The sequence below is a fragment of the Chenopodium quinoa genome, unplaced genomic scaffold, assembly GCF_001683475.1.
Source record: "Chenopodium quinoa cultivar QQ74 unplaced genomic scaffold, ASM168347v1, whole genome shotgun sequence".
Classification (NCBI taxonomy): domain Eukaryota; kingdom Viridiplantae; phylum Streptophyta; class Magnoliopsida; order Caryophyllales; family Amaranthaceae; genus Chenopodium; species Chenopodium quinoa.
Window position 1 is genome coordinate 1,215,449 of NW_018742864.1, and position 22,203 is coordinate 1,237,651.

General features: G+C 37.6%; 2 protein-coding genes across 2 annotated transcripts; one reads left to right on the top strand and one right to left on the bottom strand.

Moving 5' to 3' along the window:
* Positions 1-7,788: 7,788 nt before the first annotated feature.
* LOC110726158 lies at positions 7,789-8,756 on the top strand. Its single transcript, XM_021905622.1, has 3 exons — positions 7,789-8,006; positions 8,086-8,502; positions 8,587-8,756. The coding sequence occupies exons 1-3, from the start codon at positions 7,992-7,994 to the stop codon at positions 8,725-8,727; spliced, it is 573 nt and encodes a 190-aa protein (XP_021761314.1). The 5' UTR covers positions 7,789-7,991; the 3' UTR covers positions 8,728-8,756.
* Positions 8,757-11,962: 3,206 nt separating this feature from the next.
* Positions 11,963-15,719, bottom strand: LOC110726179 (NAC domain-containing protein 78-like). The gene is made up of 6 exons (XM_021905636.1): positions 14,957-15,719; positions 14,477-14,754; positions 14,164-14,355; positions 13,017-13,496; positions 12,834-12,939; positions 11,963-12,700 (listed from the first exon to the last, which is right to left on the bottom strand). The coding sequence occupies exons 1-6, from the start codon at positions 15,126-15,128 to the stop codon at positions 12,279-12,281; spliced, it is 1,650 nt and encodes a 549-aa protein (XP_021761328.1). The 5' UTR covers positions 15,129-15,719; the 3' UTR covers positions 11,963-12,278.
* Positions 15,720-22,203: the final 6,484 nt, after the last annotated feature.

Below are 22,203 nucleotides of genomic sequence, written 5' to 3' on the forward strand. Positions count from 1 at the left end.
GTGGTGCGGTGTTGGTGATGTAGGGCAGTGGGTACGACAGTTGGTGGTGGCGTGGTTGTTGGCGGCGTGAATATGGGAGTGAATGTGCAACAAGTGGTGTAGGTTGGTTGGGGGTTACTAGGTTAGAGAGGTTACTTGGTCCAAGGTTACTAAGTTGGTCAGGGGTTACTAGGGGTTACTAGGTCGTGAGTTACTAGGTCGGTTAGGGGTTACTTGGGGTTACTAGGGATTACTAGGTCGGGGGTTACTAGGCCAGTGAGGGGTTACTTGGTCAGGGGTTACTAAGTCAGTCAGGCTGGGGGGTTACTTGAGGGGTTACTTAAGTGAGGTTACTAGAGGGGTTATTGATGTGGCACCTTGTCGCACCATGTGGCTGGCCACACCAGAAATGCACTGTTGGGAGGAACATTTTTCTTTGGGGTATTATTATCTTTTATTATCTTTCATTCACTTTCTTAATATGTGTGTCAAAATGTAACATGTCAATTATTAAAGACCAGAAATAGTATTATAATCCGAATTATTAAGGAACAAGTAAGATTGTGAGGAATTATACTATGACAATAATTAAATAAGGGAACAATCTATAATAAAAAGGCTTAGGGTCATAGGTCACCAATAATTAATACTTCGGGATAAAACATAACAATCAACGATTAACATTGCAACATAACATGATTAATAGGCTCTTGTAATTTATTAATCAACATAGATGTAACAGGCTCTTGTAATTTACTAGGCTTAAGTAACTATTGAAAATAGTCTTTAATATCATATTGACATTTGTTCAATTCATCAATTCAATATTACTATACTCATGCAATCAATTCACATGTGCTCGATTCATAATCTAATTGTAAATAATTAAAACAATTCAATAAGAAACTATCATGCAAAATCAATAATAAAAAATAACAAATTATCCCTTCATATTAATTACGGATCCCCCAAAAACCCTGGAATTAAACTACTCACACATATTTAAATCTAAACTAATCAAAGTATATAAAGAAAACATGAATAAAATCAAAGTAATAATAAACAAAGTAATTAAAATCAAAACGACAAATAAAGCAATAAAAGAGTATCATGCAAAATCAATAATAAAAAATAACAAATTATCCCTTCATATTAATTACGGATCCCCCAAAAACCCTGGAATTAAACTACTCACGCATATTTAAATCTAAACTAATCAAAGTATATAAAGAAAACATGAATAAAATCAAAATAATAATAAACAAAGTAATTAAAATCAAAATGACAAATAAAGCAATAAAAGAGTATCATGCAAAATCAATAATAAAAAATAACAAAGTATCCCTTCATATTAATTACGGATCCCCAAAAAACCCTAGAATTAAACTACTCACGCATATTTAAATCTAAACTAATCAAAGTATATAAAGAAAACATGAATAAAATCAAAGTAATAATAAACAAAGTAATTAAAATCAAAACGACAAATAAAGCAATAAAAGAGACGAGAAATAGTACTAAATGAAAGAAATATGAAAATTGCACTAAAAGGGAAAAACTTGAGTTCAACAATAATCTCCAATTAAAAATCACTCTAAGAACTTAATAATGAAAGTTGCAAGTCGCTAATAAAAGCTCACAAAATCGTTAAAATACTAAACCCCCCAAATTAACAAAAAACGACAACTCCTAAAACACCCTGGGAAACACGCACCTGATCGGGCAAGCTCGACCTGGTCCAGTATTGTTCTTAGCCAAGTTTCTCTTCTCTTTTTCATTGGGCTTCAATAACTCTCGGCCCAATCTTCTTCCTCTTCCTTGGTCCATTACTTAGACCAATTTCACAAACCAAGCCCATACACTGAAATCCTCGGTCTTGTGCTACGAAAGATGTTCGTGAATGTGATCATAGACTCCAATATCTTGTAGTGGCTGAACCATAGAATCACCAAAAAAATGTGAAATTCCTACAAAATGAATGTCAACTCTATAAAACACTCAAAACCACACATTAGTACCGAAAATAGCCCCGAAGAGCTCAAATATGCATAAAAATGACCGTGAGACAAGGGATAACATAGCATATAAAATACATATATCAGTTACGAAAGGTCATTGGGGTAGAAAAAGCAAAGAATTGAACGTGTGGGTTGGTTTCTACGTAGCAGCTTGACGTAGAAATAAGAGTGGTGCCAACAACAATAATGTCATGACTGATGCTAAAGAAATATATAGAGCAACATGTGATGGAGCATGATTCACTTTAATGATTGTATAGGTATAGTTGTGTAATCATAATAAATGGAGGCCAAAAAACAAGCAAGTATCGAAAATCAATGAAAGTGATAGCTCCAAAAGATTAAAACCAGATAATCGTGATAAATGGAGGCCAACAAACAAGCAAGTACTGGAAGGCATGGATGACCCAATGGGGTGAAAATGGACAAAAGAAAAGGTAAATTCGTTGCTTATATATATATATATATATATATATATATATATATATATATATGTATATAAAGCGAGATATCATCAAGAGACACAGGGAAAAAAAAGAAGGAGAAAAAGAGGTACAAATTATTCAATGTTCTACTTGCATGAAAAATCACACCTCATCAAAGACGATGGAAAACTTCTAATTCAAAAACGAAAGGAAAAATTTAGAAACCTCTTATGCTTGTTTGGGTGTCTTTTATATAAGTTTAAGCATAAAATTGTAGTTTGTCTTCAATCATGTTATTTAGTGTATTAGTTATTAATGTTGATGCTACTTTTATGTTGTAATTAATGCTTTTATTTTATATTGTAATGCTTTTATTAGATATTTAATGATTGTGCTAATTAGTTAATGTTATTTAAATATAAGTCTTTTGTGTTGCTTTCCCCTTATGGTAACAAAGTTCATGTTTTAGTTATTGATGATAAGGGAGATCCCACCTTCTAAATGGGATGTCAGACATAGTTTTGTAATTGGATGGCAATCTAGATACATGATCAAAAATCTTATCTGAAATCTAATACTCAATCTAACATATGATTGTCTAATGTGCAATAAAATTAAATTGTTATTAATGGAAATCTGGATACCTTATCAAAATCTCACCTTTTAAAGTTGTGTTCCCATAGGCCCATATATCTTATGAATGTCTATATAGAGCGGTTTACCTTTGTTGTTATTACACACATATAAAAATACCTTTTGTTACAAAACAAAACCTAAGTCTAAACACTACTTTCTAGTTTCCATTGTTAGCAAATATCTAGAAATGGACATTGATTCAAATTCATCTAGTTCATCAAGCTCAAGAGTTTTTGAATACATGGTACATGAACGATTATGTTTATTGGAATGATGAATCAATCAACGACATAAAGAAGATGAATTGATTGAGGAAGCTATCAATTACGTAGTTGTCTCTCTTGTTACCTCAATTTTTCAATTCCTATTCACTCTTGTTGTAAAGAAAAAAAAAAGGGTGTGTGTACTAAGCAATCGTGAAGATGATGTCAACTCAAGGTTATATAACGACTATTTTAGTCCCCAACACTATTATACATGTGTAAACATGTTTTTCAGCGCATTATTACAACACTAAGTGAAAGTGATGTGTACTTTCGATAAAGGCATGATGCTACCGGAAGACTTAGTGCATTTGCATTATAAAAATGCATTGCAGCTATGAGGATGTTAGCTTATGGTTGAGTAGCCGATACGGTTGACTAATACTTCAAAATTGCGGCAAGTACAACTAGAGAGTGTCTTGGACACTTTTTTGAAGGGGTTCTCTCAAATTTTGGACAAGAATTCCAGAGGAGGGCAACACTCACGGATGTGGAATGGCTTCTTCATAAAAGTATTGTTCGTGGACTTCTTGGTTGTTGGGGAGCATTGACAACATGTATTCATAGTGGAAAAATTGTCCACATGCTTGGAAAGATGACGAAAAAGGTAATGGTTTGGTAAGGGGGTTGGTGGTAGCTAGGCGAAAGTAAGAAAGGGAGTGGTGGCATGGTAGGTGGTTGTAGATAGGTAAGTTTTTTTTTTTTCTAAGATCTAATCTAGTAAATTTTTGCTAGACTTGGCAATCGTGTTGTGTTTGTTTTCGTGTTTGAAATTACACGGGTGGGGAAGGTCAACACTTACCTGACCTATTTATTAATCGTGTCATGTTTATCCTATTGATTAAACGTGTCGAAAATCCTTACCACTAACCCGCTTTTTTCGTATTCGGTTAGTGTCTTGTTGTCGTGTTGAATTGGAAAATATTAGTCTTATTCAATATATTTATCAATAATTCAATAAATTATTGGGTTTTTATATTATGTGGGTTGGGTTGTGTTAATTCCGTTTTGAGAATTTCAACACTAACCCAACCTGTTTAATTAAACGTGTCGTGTTGTATTGACTCGTTTAATTAAATGTGTTCAAAACCCTTGTTACTAACCCAATTTTTTTGTGTTTAGTTTGTGTCATGTCCTGTTAGTTTTTGCCATCTCTAATTTTTACGTAAAGGTTTTTTTATTTATCTTATTTTGGTCACTTTGTATAAATAAAAAAAAAAACTAAAATAAAAATGGAGAGCTAATAATTCACTGTAGTAAAAGTATAGGATCACCACTAAGAATTTTCTTAATTTTTATGACCTTTACAAATTGATAATTAAAAAAATGGTCAAATTTGTATTTTGACATGTGTGTCACCGTGTTGTTCATAAAAATGATCAAATTACCACTTTTTTAGCCGAATTAACAATTGTTTTACATTGAACTGGTGGTAAGTCGTAACAAAATTTTTTAAAATTGGTGGTCTTTTGCAAAATTTCCAAAAAATACAGAAGCTGGGGTCTGTGGGTGTTGGGTGGTCGTCGACGGTTGCTTGGTTCGTAGGTTAGGGGGTTCGGGGTTGCTGGGTTCGGCGGTGCTGGGTTCGATGGTTGCTAGGTTCGTCGGTGATGGGTTTGGCGTTTCTAGGTACGTCGGTACTAGGTCCTGGGTTCTATGGTAGGTGGTGGTGCTGGGAGTTGCAGTAGGTGGTGGTGCTAGGAGTGGCGGTAGGTGGTGTTTTTAGGTTCGGTGGTAGGTGGTGGTTCAGGTAGGCGGTGGTGGCGGTTTCTGTGTGTCTTGGTGGGTTCGGTTGTAGGTGGTGGTGTTTGATGGTGGGTTATGTATTTTAAATTTAGTTGAATATGTTTTTTTTAAGGGGGGTAATTAATGCTTAAGTATATATCCTTATTTTTCAGCAATCATGCTTATGATCTTTTGCTTAGGAGTCCGCAATCCCTATGAAAGTTACAAGTAATAAAAACGGGAGATATTGATAGTTAAAGATGTTAATGATAAAATTATAACATTAGCACTTGTGAAATGAAAAGTGTCACAACCTTAGGAAAATGGAGGAATTATACACCTTGGACTAGTTTGACCCAAAGCCAATATGACCTGATTAACCCGAATAAAATCAGTTAACATCTGGTTTGATTTATGACTAATTTTTTCATCGACAAAACTAAAACCAACGTAACAACCTAAATTCACAGTATAATGTTGAGTTTATCTTTATCTAAAACCAGGTAATTCCAAGTACATCAAATAGATCACCTTCAAGCAAATTAAAATTGCCGAACTCTTTTCTCTATTCCCACTAACGTGGACAATATTGATGACATATCGTGGCAAAAAGATATCCAAAATCTTAGCTAGTCTTAAAATTCCACAGTTGTGTGCTGTAAACTTGCATAGTACGCCGCAAAATCAAAGGTCACTAGGAGAACGCATGAGCACTACTCAAAAAAGCTAGTTAATTAGGCTGACATGAACTTTCTATATCAAAGTTCAATTTTAAGGAAAAACCACTACTTCAAATAGTGATTTTAGATAGTGTTTTTAGGGTAAACCAATGCTTCAAATAGCGGTCTTCCCTTAAAATTAAGTGAACTGTTAAACATCGCCCGCAAATTCCTACATAAAGCCCACAAAATAAGAGTGAAATGACACTTTTGCCCTCATACTAAAAAACACACAATTTCTCTCTCTACTCTCTACTTCCACTTTCTCTCTCTAAATTATTTCCAGAGCTATGTCGAGGCGGCCCGGCAAGGAAGTGGCGGCACCGGCGGTGGGCGGAAGGCGGTTTGCCGGCCAGAAGGTAATTTTTTTAATTTTTGTAATTATTTTTTAAAAAAAAAACCTCCGGCGACGGTGGGGCGCCAAGGCGAGACGCCACCACCACGGAGGAAGCGCCTAGGCAAGACGCCCGTACGGTGGTTGCGGCGCCTAGCCCAGACGCCACTACCACGGCGGCGGCGCAGAGGCTAGGCGCCACGGCCGTGGTAGTGGCGTCTGGGCTAGGCGCCGCCACCACCGTACGGGCGTCTTGCCTAGGCGCCTCGTTCTTTTTTTTTAAAAAAAAATTTTTTTGTTTTTTTTAATTTTAAATTTTATTTTCGATTTTTTTTTTTTTTTTTAAAAAAATTTGTTTTTCTTTTTTTTAAATTGTATGTTCCCTTTTTTTCAATCTTTTTTTTTTTAAATTTTGTTTTTTTATTTGTTTTAATTTTATATTTTTTATGTTTATAATTTTATTTCCGTGACTTGTTTATTTGCTTTTGTGTTTATTTTCGACTTTTTTTAATTTGTTTTCGTTATTATGTTTCGTTATTTACTTGGAGTTAGGCATCGCAATTTAGACCTGGTGCGGGGAAGAGTATTGACGTCGTGAGGAGTACGATCTACTCAATGGAGAGCTCGGGGCCCAGACACGTTAGATCCCGTGGTATTTCGGCCTCGGCCCGCAGAGAACGGGTGCACTGTTCTGCGGACGATCAAGATGATGATGATGATGATGAGGAGGAGGAGGAGGAGGTCGAGGACGAGGATGATGCAGATGAGGATGTCGACGATCAGAGTGGACCATATGATGATTACGGTCCATTCAGTCAGAGGCTTGATGATACGTATGAGACGCATAGGGTAGATGTGCGTAAGGGTCGAGATGGTAGGTTTGTTAGTAGATCTGGCACATCATCTGCGTCCACTGTGTCTGCGGGTAGCAGAAAACGGTCGAGGGTCGTTAATGATTCTTGGATGGTGAGGGGTGAGGTGGCCGGGGGACCTATAGACGGGAGTGTGATTCCTAGCTTTTTAGGACACATCGCTACCCGTATTTGGGAGGACCAGGAGAGGGCTTTGGATACAGGCATTTTGAAATGCCAAACCCGGGAAAAGACTTGTAGGTTTTTGTGTAGCTGGGCTGATGCTTGGCCGGAGGAGAGCGAGATGGTCGGGCGATTGAGGGCCACTAGAGTCAGTCACCTTCCTGCCACCATGCACGACAGGATTGACTGGACGCTGATCACGGCTTTCGTTGAGCGATGGCAGCCGGATACGAACTCGTTCCACCTTCCGTTCGGTGAGATGACGATCATGTTGCATGACGTCGAGGCCATCCTTGGGATTCCCGTGGAGGGAAACCGAGCATCTGTCGTCACTGATGCGGATCAGGCAGATTTACTAGCGGAGCTGTTGGCGGTGGATAGGGCTGCGCTGTACACATCGGCACTTGGTGTGTGGGATCACGGCGGCGTTAAGATCGCAGCCGTCTTGCAGCGATGTTTGCACCCTACGGCACGTAGGACGCAGGACACACAGCTGGCTGCATATGTTTTTCTTCTTCTCGGGTGTACCTTGTTTCCGGATAAGAGCGGGAACAAGCTCAGGCCACGCGACATAGTTACGCGTGTGAGCCCGACAGAGTAGGCCAGTTTTCTTGGGGGTCGGCTACGCTGGCGTATCTGTATCGCCAGTTAGGATTCTCGAGCCGGGCTGATGCAGCAGGTATCACTGGATGTCTGACGTTGTTACAGACCTGGATATACGAATATTTTCCTGCGTTTCGACCACACCGCGACCCGGTTCCCATTGGTGATGGCCAGCCACGTGCCTGTGCGTGGAGTCCGCGTGTCGAGAAGAAGTCCGTTGACCGCCTGCGCTCCATACGGTTATCGCTTGACAGGATGTCCCCCTTAGAGGTACAGTGATTAAATTATTTCTACTTTTACAATCTGATGCTTTATTTTATGACTGTTACTGATTTTAAATAATGTGCAGGTGAACTGGATGCCTTTCGGCCAGAACCCTAGTAATAGGGTACCCAGGACCCTCTACACTGGACTGATTCAGTATCGCGAGATCGTAGAGGCGTACATGCCGCAGCGCTGTCTTCGCCAGCTTGGATTTGTCCAAGTTGTCCCACCTCCACCGGCATGGCCCAGTAAGGCGGTACGATCTGCGTCGTCGAAGGAGTACGTCGTCCAATGGCCGTCAAACATGATATCCATGTGGGAGCAGTTTTCGATGGTTGCCCGCCTATGGACGGCGGAGCTGCAGCGGCCGCCAAGTGGGGTGACTGCCATGTGTGACCAGCACTACATGGAATGGTACATCCGGCACTCGCACCCGAGGTTGATCAAAGACATCGACGACGCAGATGATGACGATGTGCCACCTGCCACTGCCTCTTATGCGGTACGTCTCATCTTTTATTTGTTGTTCTCTTATTTTAATATATATATGTATAATACGTCGTTTCATGTTTTTTGTTTTGTGTAGTGGATGGGCAAGATTATGCAGTTGGGACACCGACTTTTTGAGGAAAGGGACTGCATGACGAGTGCATCAGGCAGAGCTGTTATTGACGATCTGGAACGGACCCTTGAGCAGTGGCAGTGGGCGTCACAGAGGGATTACTGATATTTGAAATTAGACATTATATTTTTAGTTTGTAATATTTGAAATTATTGTTCTTAGTTTTTAAAATTCAATATTATCTTTTTAGTTTGTAATATTTGAAATTATTGTTGTTAGTTTTTAAAATGAAACATTATCTTTTAAAAATGAACACATAGAAATGACATAGTATTGACGGCCCAAGAAATCCAATAGCAACGTCCCTTACCGGTATGGTGACGGTCTCGCGCGAACACCAGGGCAGAACCGTTGTACATGGATAATAGGCTCGACTATGTAAACCAAGGCCGAAATGCATGACTGCACACTTGTAGATGTTGTCGAACCTTAACTCGGAACTGACACCCACAACCTTTCCGCTTTGAGTCAAACCGAATCGCTTTACTGAAATCTCGTTCTTCTCTTTTGCGATAACGGTCGCATCTCAAAATGCGATCCATTCTACCATCCCGTTGAGATTTATGAGTTGCTACTACTAAACAAAAGCCTGATCTAATTGCAACCTGTTTTGCCCAATCAATCGCTTGTTGAGCATCTTCGAACAGGCCATCATGTACAAAAATCCCACTGTAATCATTTCCGTCTCCACCATAATCCTGTAACAATAACATATAACGTATAAATATAATTACATTAAGATTAAATTAACAAAAACAAACAAAAAAAAAAAAAAAGGGGATTAAATTAAAAAATAAAAATAAAAAAATAAAAAAAAAATATTCCCCTACTGGCGCCTGGCCAGGACGCCGGAGCCACGGCCGGGGCGCCTGGTCAGGACGCCGCCGCCATGGTGGCGGCGTGGTGGCCAGGCGCCTTGGCCGTGGCTGCGGCGTCCTGGCCACGCGCCACTACTATGGTCGAGGCTTCTCCACCAGGCGCCGTGACCACGGTGGCGGCGTCCTGGCTAGGCGCCACAACCACGGCATGGCCTTTTGGCTAGGCGCCAGCCACCATTTCGTCCTTACGATGCGTTACGAACCTCGTTTTCCGATGACGACGGCGATTCTCCGGTGATCCTCGGCGATCCGGTGCTGCTCCACATTTTTTTAGTGGGAAAAATTTATCTTCCGTTAAAATTATAAAAAGGGCAAATTTGTCAAAAACTTATAAAATGTGGGCTTTATGTAGAGATTTGCGGGCGATGAATAACAAGTCCCAAAATTAAAGGTTGATATATCAGCCTTATAATTTGTATTACCCCCGAACAAAATTAGCACAATTAAAACTCCGTAGAAGTTGGAAGGTGTAGGCGTCGTTTAAAGTGCGCCTACGTTAGCATGTTGTGAATATGCTTGGCACTCATAGGCAGTGGGAATTGACATTATACGATTAGAGACAAGGAAAGTAGAGAGCTGCCAACAAGTTTTTAAGGAACTGGTAAACCATTCACGGATCATAAAAGGTAACCACGAATAAAGGGACAACGATAGGCAACAATTGACCCGTGAAGGTTACACCCCATTCATAATCCATGGGATTACTAACTCCATATGGTTCGGAACCACAAAGGAGGATCGGGGATGATGGTACGAAGTGAGTCATAGAGTCACATTCGCCCGTATTGGCCTCTACTCGATTCTTATAATGAAAAGTGATTCTTGCGATATCAAAGGCATACAAACAAAAATTCAATTTGCTCCAAACTATTATTATGCTAAATTGGTTGAATATTAATGCAACATATAATTCTAAAATATTAGTGATCACTTGATTTAATAACAAGATTAAAAAGGATCTTAAACCAGTTGTCCAAATTATCTTATTAGGCGTGATTTGCAATTACATATTCCCTTTAAACATGCAATATGGTGATCAATAAATATAGTAAAATCAACATTAATATTGGAAGCAATTTAACAATAATATCGTAAGTCAAATCAAATATAAATAAACCTAATCATGATAATAGCAATATTAAAATAAAATAAGTAATTAAATTAATTAATTACTCACATTCCGCGCGTTCCTTTAAATTGCTACATCATGAATAAATTGTTAGTAACTTCAATAAAAAAAATATAAATCAAATGGAAATTAAATTAAATAAATGTAGAGTTGATTTGGTTGGTCCAAACCCTCAATCAATTATACCTTTCACGTTTTGGTTTAAGGACGGTTACTCGGGTCGAGTATATATGGACTCCTTGGAGTGCTTAAGGGTAGAATGGTGTAATTAGGAATATATGTTTAAGGCTTAGAGTATGAGAGAGAGAGAGAGAGAGGAGTGATTTTTGGTGTAATAGAGAGGAAGAGAGAATGATTTGGTGCCCCGAACTGTAGAAAGGAAGGGGCTTTTTATAGGGATAAATGAGCAGGGGGAACACGCGGAACCCTAAAAAGATAAAAACCCTAAAAAAACACTGTCGCGACACGGCAAACTATGTCGTGACACGGTATACTTTAGTGTGACGCGGGGAGACTTGGAGTGACACGGGAAAGTATTAGCCTACGGAAACTAAAAACGCGTGAAGAAATTACGCGGAGAAAACACGGAACAATCCGGTGTCACGGCATGGGCACCGTGGCACGGGAAAATATGTCGTGACGCGGCGAGATTTCCCGTGGCACGGCACTTCGGCACCAGGCACCGTGCCACGTCAGATTTGCCGTGACACGGTGTTTTAACATTGTGCGCAGTAATTCCAATTTTTAAGCGTTTTTAAAACCATGATAACTTTTGATCCGTAACTCGGAATAAGGCAAATAATATATCATTGGAAAGCTTATCAAGTCTACTTGCCAACCCTATTGGAATCAGGTCAAAATCATGTGTAAAATTTAAGATATGACCGTTTTACTGAAAGGATATCAATTTTGGGCCGAGTTTAATATTTTGCTCATATCTTCTTCGTTTTAAATCGGAATTGCGCTTATGATATATTGTTGGAAAGCTTATTTCAAGTCCTATCCAACCAAATAATAATTGGATCAAAATTATAAGGCCACAAAATCAGTTTCTCTCGGTTTTGTTATGTGAACACGAAAAGTTAATAGTAAGTTATGGTTTAAGGGAATGAATTATGAGTTGGATTGGTTTATAAAATGTATTGAATGGAAACATGGATTTAAACACTCCAAAGATTAAATACTCAAGCCGACCAATAATGGCGGTAAAAGGTTGTTCATCGGGTTTGATTTTGGGGAGACAATCTTAGGTGTCTACATGAGGTGTTACGTACAAGGACCTTTCTACTACGTAGAATTTACATCAATCAACTCGAATACCTCATAAAATGAATTAACACAAACACCTAATTATTATATGAATTATTATATGAATTTTTAAAATTCACATTAGCATGAGACATGGTAGCTATTAATATTAGCTGCAGTCTGCAGATTTATACACCGTGTTTTACCACATGACAGCTACTAAATCAAGGATAAACTAGAATGTGTCAAAAGGAAACAGTATAAAAGAACTGAGAGTATCAATCTTTACTCTACATTAGGCCATTAAGGCAAAAGTATATAAAATTAAGGGTAACCCGAAGTCTAAAATATAAAGACCAAAGCATAATTCTCTTTTTTCTAATTCTGCTGGAAAATTGCTGTTACTTTGCATAGATGTATAAACCAACTTTGACGCTTGCAGCAAAAGCAAAGAACAGGAAAAACATAAAGCTTAACCATCCGTGAGAACTTGCTGTAGAAATCTTTCTCGACAACAAGCCCGTCAATGATTCTAGTCCCACAGGGTTCACAGCCTCAGGAAGGTCAAAGGAAAGGAGAACATTGACATTACCAGTCTTGTCAAAGGACCAATGTAGTCCTGCCAGTCCACTTCTGATGACCCCAATAGGCAAGTCCCTTATTCTGATCATACCAGCAGTCACATTCGGGGTGGTAGAAGCCTGCACTGCAGCGCTCAAACGTGCAGCCACGTCCTTGGAAGGCAATTCTGAAGCAAATGCTGGTGGAGCAGGGATATTCCCCAAAAATCGGTTTGCCTGACTCAGGAAAGGATATTGGATATCTGCACAACAACATTCACCAAAAACATTTAGATGAGAGAAAATCAGCACAGGAAAAACAGCAGAAATTAATGAATATTAGAATGCAGGATTAAAAAACAGAGCCATATAAAAGCAATATCCACAGTTTCGCACCAGTCTTAGATGGCTTAGCCTTGGAAGATGATGCAACGTCATCAACATCACCTGTTTCGTTTAGTTGACTTCCTGAAGGAACTTGCCAAGTTGTATCCATCATATTCTGCAGAACAATAAACAGTTAGAGCTTGCAAATAATAATCTATTAACGTACAGTTAAGTTTAAGCAGCATTGCTTACCTGTTTGAAGGAGAAACTTTGATCAGCATCAATACCGATCTGTTCTGGAGAAGAATCAAAAATAAGATATGGTCCAATATCAAAATCATCTTCCAGATATGATCCAAGAACATCAAAATCATGGATATCTTCTTGAACAGGTTCTAGAAAGTCAACAGCATCCAGAAAAAGCCCATCCTTGGGGGGTGCATTACCAGAGAGTAGATCATCCAGCAAATCGCCAGGAGCCTGGTTACTCAAGTCATTTGGTTGAGCCATATGCTCATTTTTCACAAGAAATGCAGTGTTCTCATCTTGCCCAAGATCATAAAACTCCTGGTCATCCAGAACCTGCAAACCACACTTACCTTCAGACTCCTCAACAACGGAAGCTTGTTCAGCTCCAGTCACATTCTGGGAACATTCAAGATAGTAGTTGCTATCAACAGGGTTGAAGCTGACAGGAAAGGGAACATTTGCTGGAAGTTGGCAATCAACAACCTGGCACTAGCGATGTCAAAACTCTTGCAAACAGCAATGCCATTACAAAAAGAAAACATTTTTAAAATTCAGAACAGCTCAGTATTAACTATTGGCCGTACCTCTATCCAAAAATGACCATATTTCTATCCAAAAAAACAAAATCATGACTTCGTGACCATATATTAAAAATTAAATGTAAACAGCAAAAAAGTAAAATCTATGCGCTTTGCATGAAATCAAGTCAATTCAGCCGCAGCCATCAAACAAAAGAGACATGGACAAAGCTCGCAATACCATCAAAATCAGAAAATCCTACCAATCAAATAAAGCAGGTACAGTTATACCACAAGATTTGTCATGACATAGTTTCACAAATAGCAGGCAACTAATAAGCATAGCAACAAAATAGTTAGATCCTCCAGAGAGAACTTCTTTCAAATAAAGATTTATCGGGTATCTTCATGTTAGCGAATGTTCACTTGCTGACTGTGTACCCAAAAAAGCAGATATTCTCCGTTGTCAAAGAATAGATTGTCAAAACAAGTCCTTTGAGCACCAAAATAAAAGCTAAGTAGCTATCTTAAAAGTATTGATAGGGCATCAAAACAAATTACTCTGTAAGTTCCTAAACATTCTTAGTGAAAAAATCCGACCAAAAAGACAAAATAGTAGATAAAAGACAAACCTGTTCTAGATCATTCTGTTCAATGTATGCATCATCATCAACATAGGGATCTTCAAAAGACACCTCGGCAGGCACCACATCTTCCAAACTGTCATCTTCCCACTCTTCCTCCACGAGTGGCGCTCCATACTTCTCCCCATTCTTCGGTCCTGTTCCACTTTTCTGAAACACTCTGCACAAAACAAACCCTTCCTGCCAGCAGTAAACAATATATCAATACACCATAGTGCATTTCATATACTAAAACATATAAATTAATAATAAAGAAACAAACCAACCCATTAATCAAATTCAAGCAAACATATATCCTCACCGGCATATGACCAGCCTTCTCTAGCACATCATCATTGAGTTTGTATTCATGCATTACCCAATTGGTCCGCTCGCCGCGTGGAGCTCTACCTTTATGATAAACCAGCGTTTTTTTCATCCCAACAACCCGAGACTTATGGTAAACAGGCCTATCTTTCCCGGTTGTTTTCCAATAACCCTCATTCGTCGCTCGGTTCGTCCTCAATCCATTACCATATTTCCTATCCAGTGCACTAAAAAAATACCACTCTAGATCTCTACTCTTCAACTTCGACAATCCTAATAAAATCAATAAATATAACCTTAAAATATTCAAAGGAACCCAAAAATAACTAATCAAATCATCAAAACAATCATTTATCAATCAATAATGGACTAAATTACGAAATTCAGAAATTAATGCCCAAAATTATGAAATTCTATGATTTTGGTGATTTATTACAAACATAGAAGCAATTAAGAGATTCGAGAAATGGGTAACCTGGAAGATCAGAGGGTTCTACTTTGTAAATATCGATTTCAGAGATCGCATCGACACGAAAGGGTTTGCCGCTAACCTTACGCCTCAGATAATACCATACCAGTTCTTCATCTGTCGGGTGAAATCGAAAACCCGGCGCAAGAGATGTTGAAGCTGAAGAATTTCGCCCCATCAAATCCAACAGAATTGAATTGAATCGAATCAAAATCGGAAAAAGTAAAACAGGGATTAAATTAATTGCGATTGTGCTTGAATTTTTGAGAAGAATTTTGGGGTGATTGAAGACAGAGAAAATGGATGAGATTTGAGAATTTGGGAATTAGGGTTTTCGGGTCAGTCGAAAGGTCGAACAAGGATATGTGCCATTGTTGTTGTAAAGGGTTTGGGAAATTGGGAGAATGTTTGGGAGATTTAATTTGTGTACCTTTATTTACTTTTTTTTAATACAATTTTTATTTTTATTTTTATTTAATATTTATTTCATTTTTTCGTACTTTACTTGCATGTTTATATTTGAATGCATGACTGGGAGATTATCGGCCGAGGATTCAACTTCAGGGTGTAGGTCACTTTGACGGCAACTTTTATTTTATTCAATTCTAACAAAAATAATGGTTTTTTTTAAAAAAAAATAAAAACAACAAAAATCATACTCTATTCATTTCATAAGACTTGACACAGTTTCCATTTTTCATCTGTCAAACAATTCTTAACACGTTGACGTACTAAATATAGAATGAAACCACTAATAAATAAATATTTTTTCACATTTTCTCTGTCCTCACCTACTCTATTCCCACATCACTTGTTGTTTTCTTGTAATATAAAAATACAAAAGAGATTTTTTTATACAATAAACAAATGCTTTAAAAAGAAGAAAAATTACTTTTAATAAACCAACCTTTACTCCATTCTCCCAACATAAACCAACCTTTGGATTATTCCAGAATAATCCAACCTTTTACCCCTATCTTCCCATATCATACCCAAATGACTTGCTACCTAAGCATCAGGTCAAATTTTTTTATTTCCTTTTTTTTCGTTTTGACCACCCTTAACCACCTTATACCAAAAACAACCACCACATACACCTTTGGCCACCATTAATAGCACCTACAACCACCTCAACACACCAACATCACCACTCAAGACACCATCATCACTAAACACAGCACCTGCCGCCACACAAACACCCACCAATCGGCAGCAGTCACGCAATGACTAGCTCGTTACCACCGCCTCTTCCACCACTCACCCACCAAAACATAAGAACATCACAAACTTCAGCTCGCCACCATCAAAACTCCCACCATCCACCACCCCCATCCACAACGAACAACAAACAACCACCCTGCACCCATCAAAATCTGTCAACACCACCCTTACTCACCACGGACCACCCTTAAACTTTTAAACCCCAAACTTACCTTTCAAACTTTCAATTATGGTTTTATTTGGTTAAATTTAACAATAAAAACTCTAGATCTAGAGTTTTGGTAATTAAATTTAACCATCAAAACCTCACACTTGAGAGCTTTAATGGTGGTGAAGAATTGAAACACACACACACGAAAAAAAAAAAAAAGAAAAAAAAAGAGACAAAGCAGTGATAAAGAGAAGGGGTGCATGAGGTAAGAGGCGGCGTGGAGGTGGTGGTTGTACTTTGGAAGGAGGAGGATGAGGGAGAATAGCGTGAGGGCAATTTTGACAACAATGGTGGTGGGGGAGGAGCGAGAAACACGCGGTGGGTAAGTGTCAGATTCATGGTGGTTGTTGTGGGTTTGTGGTGGGGGTGACGAAAATGGAGGTGGATGGGATGGGGATTTGGGGCCAGATTCATGGTGGTTGTTGTGTATTGTTGGTGGGTAAGTGGCAGGGTAGGTAAGGTGGTAGTGAAGGAGGAAGGAGGTGGTCATGGATATTGGAGAAAGAGAGGAGAGAGAAAGAAGTTGGGTGATTTTTTTTTTAAAGAAAAATTGTAAATTAAAAAATAAACCAATAAAAAAATCTGAAATAATCCAAAAGTTGGTTTATTTTTGGAGAATGGAGCAAAGGTTGGTTTATTAAAAGTAATTTTTTCTAAAAAGAACCACTTGTGATTTTCTTAATCTACGTGTCCATCCTAAGGTCCCAAGTATTATGGGACAGAGGTAGTAGTTCATCCATTGTAAATGACTTGGTTTGACTTTGTGCACTATTACACCTAATTTGCTTTGATTACTTTTTGTGATTTCATGTCAAAAAAAGTATAATCATGTAGACTCAATATCTATTAAGGGCAAATTTTCAAATATAGTCGGTTGACGACAGTAGAAAAATGGGATGTAAGTGACAACGGGCTGGACCACCACAAAAGATTCCTCGTGTATCATATGTAGCAAAACTATGAACGGGAGCTAGCAAGGGACCGTATTAAAAAGGTTCCTAAGACACATCATAGAAATGTCACAATATTAAGAAGCAAATGAAGAAGGGGTAAAATTATGAGGCTTAACTGAGTTAACAATGGAGAGAGACAAGGGAGAGCAACTCTTCCTACTTTATCAATTATACTCAAAATGAGTCATTGTACAAGGTCTGAAATGTGCTTTCTACTTAACCTGGGATGTTTTATGAATGTAAAGCAAGTCCTGTTAGGATAGTTATTTTAAATTAAGGATAGCTAGATTGCTCTCTATAGGTAATTTAAGTGAGTGTAACAAAGGAACGAGTCGACAACATATTGTATCGTCACCAATAGAAGTCATTGTTAGCGACAAAGGCAACAACGGATTCCCGATTTCTTAGGAAAGATAATTATTCAAGGTCAAATCTACGTCCTGTCTCACAAAACTCTGTTAAAAAAAATAAGTATGGGAATAACAAATTTCCTAAGGGTGAATGAAATTGGCCGAAATCAAGAAACTCTTCCCAATCTTCACTCCGCACTCCAACGGCTAGTAGAAAACTAGCTTGTTTTGTATAGAGGCGGCTCCTCCTTGGACGAACACACAACATCCTATCATCATTATACTTTTCCTTCTATTATTTATTTACTATAATGAAAGTTTGGTAAACCCTCATTTTTAACTTTTTGGGTTTTTTGTGTACCAATTCTTGTCTTCTTGTTTCCTTTACACATTTTTACATTTGTTAGATTTAATTAAGTTATTTCGCAACCTTTATAACCACATATCTTACAAAATTTGAATTAACCTAGCCTCGTCTGTGGGGCTACATCTAGATTAAAATCCTCACCCCTATGAATTTACTTTTTTCAAATTAAGTTATTTACTTCTTTCAAATGTCTTCTAACGAGATAACCCTTGATCAAATAAGGGAAGTCTATAAAAAATATCAAGGTGGTTGACCTTGCTACAACCAAAGAATCCAATGAGCAAAGAGAAGGAAGCATGTCAAACAGATCTGGAGTCACTCTGAAAAAAAAAAAAAACTATATTAGAGTCGGCTCTAAGCAGCCGTCAACAGCAGTGATGAATCACTTTTATATAGTATTTATAGGCACATTATGCTAGTTTTATAGTTGCTTTTAGGGTCTTTTGTTGCTTTTTAGGTCGCAAATGCCTAAGTTGATTGTTTTGTACTCTATTACGCCCCGTTTGTGCTTTTTTTTTAATGATTCAGGTGATTTCATAGTCATTTGAACACTTTTGAAGTGTTTGGAGTTGATTTGAATGAAATTTAGATGAAGCCGGTGAATTGAGTTTATTAATCGAAGATCCCATGTTCGTGGATGTTGATTTTGAGATTTATATGTATGAGGAATGGATATAGAATTCACAAGGATCGCTATGCATCTTTCGGAAATGAATTTGAGTTAGAAACAAATTTAAATGATGATGAACAATATGTCAAATCTGACCTTTGCTCACTCTTTTTATCATAACTTGATTTCTACCGATCATATTGAAGTAATTCAAATTGCGTTGGAAACCAGACTTAAAAATATTTCTAATGATAGTTCACACTCCCCATGAAGATTCCTAGAATAGAAGCTATAGGCGTTTGAATCCAAGCAATTTTTCTTCGATAAGTGTCATTTCCAATGACAAGTGTCATTTATGACACATTTTAGGTTTTCCTAAAAAAAAATGACATATTTTAGGTTGGCTTTGTCCCTTAGATTTAGGTTTATTTTGGTCTTTCTTGCTATTTCTAGTACTTTTAGTCTTGTTTTAGTTATTATTGTCTTATTTTATGTTTTTCAGCCTTAAATGTGAATAATATGCTTTTCTCTTGGTTTATAATACCCCATTTCTTCCTTCTAAATTTTCACAATTCATCAACTCATCTCTCCTCTCTTATTCTCTAATTCTCTTATTCTCTAATTCCTACAATCTTACTCTATTTTGTGCAAAGAAAAAAAAATTCTACTAGTCTACTACTAAAAAAATAAAAATATTCTTAAATTTAAATTCGAGAAATTATAAGTTTGGGAAAGCAATTGAAGCGTCATTGTAAGATCTAACTCAACTTTATTTTAATTTGTTATTATTATTATTATTATTATTATTATTATTATTATTATTATTATTATTATTATTATTATTATTATTATTATCTCAAAAATAGACAAAGTCATACAACCTACAAAAAATTAGTGGGAAGCCGAGCTACAATCTGGGCCCCCACTCCTCTAGCTATCGCAAATCCTATCCTAGTGAAGATATGAGCTGCAGCACGTGCCCCAATGTCCTGAGTCTTCGAGAACTTCTTGAATCGCTTCAGCAATGCAATAGCCTCCTTTTCTAACTCCCCAAGAGAAGAGAAATAGAAAGGAAGGAAGCCATATCCAATTGCTCGATAACTGGATTCGTACTTGACCCGCTTCCGATTGGCCGCATCAGTCACTACTCGTCCAAGAACAAAACTGTGTCAAAGGAGAAGACCCTGTCAAGTCAACGCAGACATCGTGACCACGATCCCAGGAATAAAGTAACACATCTGTAGTTCTGAGGACCTCGTCGCTCCCTCCAGATAACCCAATGTCCACCTCCTTTCTAGCTGAAATCCCTGACCGATAGCAAACATCAACAAGGGTATCCCGAACAACATTATGCCGATGTTTAACGCCCACAATACCAGGACAAAACACCGCATGATCACCAAAAATATCCCAAGCAAAAACCCTCGAACAAGCAGAGCACGATGTCGTGATAGAGAACAATGGAACACCCACTACATGAAAAATGTCTTTTCGTAGCGATTATTTCGTAGCGATTGTACATTCGCTACAATATGCAAGTATGTTTGTGAAATAATTAAGGAAGTCGTATCATTTTACAATCGCCATGGTTTTCCCACATAAAATTGATATGGAAAACATAATAATACATATCCACACTATTTTTACACATTTTTATAATTTTGAGAAATCGTATCATTTACAATCGCCACTAAATCCTAAAAATCGATACGAAAAGCTTTTTCAACACTAGATATATAAATATTGTTTGACAAAGAATACATAAAATATGTCATAGCTTATTCTTTTTGGAACAAACTACATAAAATAATAGTGTAGTTTGATTGTTTAACAGGGGCGTGTGTGGCGACAACGTCGTGTTTTATTCTTTTTGGAACTCTGATTCTTTTTTATCATATTCCGGCTGATTTTCGTTATAAACAGCCTCCTTAAAACTCCTTTTTAATCACCAACTCTCATCAAGAAATTCTTGATACTCTGTCTCTCTTTTCTAAACTAGCCCTTTTACAAACACGAAATTCCGCATTCACAAGATCTAGACACACCTAGCCAAGTTCGAAGTTGTCTTCGCCCTAGACGTGAAAGGTTTGATTTCTAAGGGTTTGGTCCCAAATCTAGTCTAAACTTTCTTTAATTCTCTATTTCAATTATTTAATTTAATTCTTTGTTTTAATAATTTCCTTCAAGTTACTAATGTGTGTATTTTGTTATTAGAAAGAGGTACGAGGCATCCAAGTAAGTACTTTAATTGTTTCATTGATATTATGATATACAAATCGTGTTAGAATTTTTTATTTCTTCCTAATATCATGCTAGGATGCTTTTCTTAGTATGATGTTTAGGGTAAAAATAAGTTTCTTAATTATATCAATTATGATTTCTATGATGCATCCTATTTTCTTTCCTAATAACATGTTAGTATCATGTTAGGGTTAAAGCTTTGATTTTTATATGTTTAGTGACATGTTAGGGTTTGTTATTGTAGACATCTACTTTTGGCCTCCTACCCCGACAGGAAGTGCAATGACGATAAATAAAACCATCTTCGTGTTGGATCGAAGTGAAGAATACTTATGGATAACTGGTTAAGCCACAAAACACAAAAGACTAGCCCAAATTAAAGAAAAAGCCAAAACAAAGGTCCAATTAACTAAACCTGATCATAATTAGGCTTAAGCCCGTACTTAAACCCTAATAATGACGGATTTAGGAGTGCCTAGGTTAAATCTTAGTGCTACCGCTGGAAAAGCCGCGCGCATCTCAAAGAGTCACGCTGGGCTGCCGCGCGCAACTAATTCAGTTGCGCGGGACACCCAGCGCAACCTCCAGAGTTGCGTTGCGGAAGATTTAGAATTATTCGGAATTATACGAAAAATATAAAATCGAATCTTACCATAAAGTCGTGCGCAAGACAATTAGTTGCGCTGCTATGCCTCTACCACTTGCGCTGGGATGCCGCGCGCAACTCAATCTGTTGCGCGCGACACATGCTGCGGCAGAATGCTCGAAACCCTAAACCTAATAATTCCCTATAAATACGAGTTTAAATCGAGGCTTAAACAGTCAGAAATTAACCTAAAACTCTGGTGAAATAACTTGTGAACTTGTGCAACCTAGCCCTCTTTTCCTAAACACTCACCCTTTCGATACTTTGTTACTACGGTGGAGGTTCCCCAACAAGAAGCAGTCCATAAGTGTTCTAAACGGAGATCTAGCAAAGAGAGGTGGTAAATTCCCAAGCACTTAGTTAAATCACCTTTATTTTCTTGTTTAAAGGACTTTAATTAATTAATTAGTGTTGTTTGATCACCTTTAAAATAATTAATTAATCAATTCCACATAGTATCTTGCGTTAAATAAAGATTAGAATTGAATTAAATAATTGTTGGTTAATCACTTAAGCTAAGGCGAATCTTGTTTATTTTCTTGTCCTCTTCACGAATTTAATTAAATAAAAATAACGACATTACGATGTAATTCCTACGTGGATTAATGTTTGTAAATAAAATCAACTAACATAGTGTTAGGTATCGCGTTGCAT

Bases quoted from the DNA above. Each gene is read 5' to 3' on its own strand.
- LOC110726158 (XM_021905622.1), top strand. The intron at 8,503-8,586 runs GTACGTCTCATC...TGTTTTGTGTAG, and splicing joins CTGCCACTGCCTCTTATGCG to TGGATGGGCAAGATTATGCA.
- LOC110726179 (XM_021905636.1), bottom strand. From the start codon at position 15,128: ATGGGGCGAAATTCTTCAGCTTCAACATCTCTTGCGCCGGGTTTTCGA. The intron at 14,356-14,476 runs GTGAGGATATAT...TACTGCTGGCAG, and splicing joins AGAAGGCTGGTCATATGCCG to GAAGGGTTTGTTTTGTGCAG. The intron at 12,940-13,016 runs GTAAGCAATGCT...ATTGTTCTGCAG, and splicing joins AAAGTTTCTCCTTCAAACAG to AATATGATGGATACAACTTG.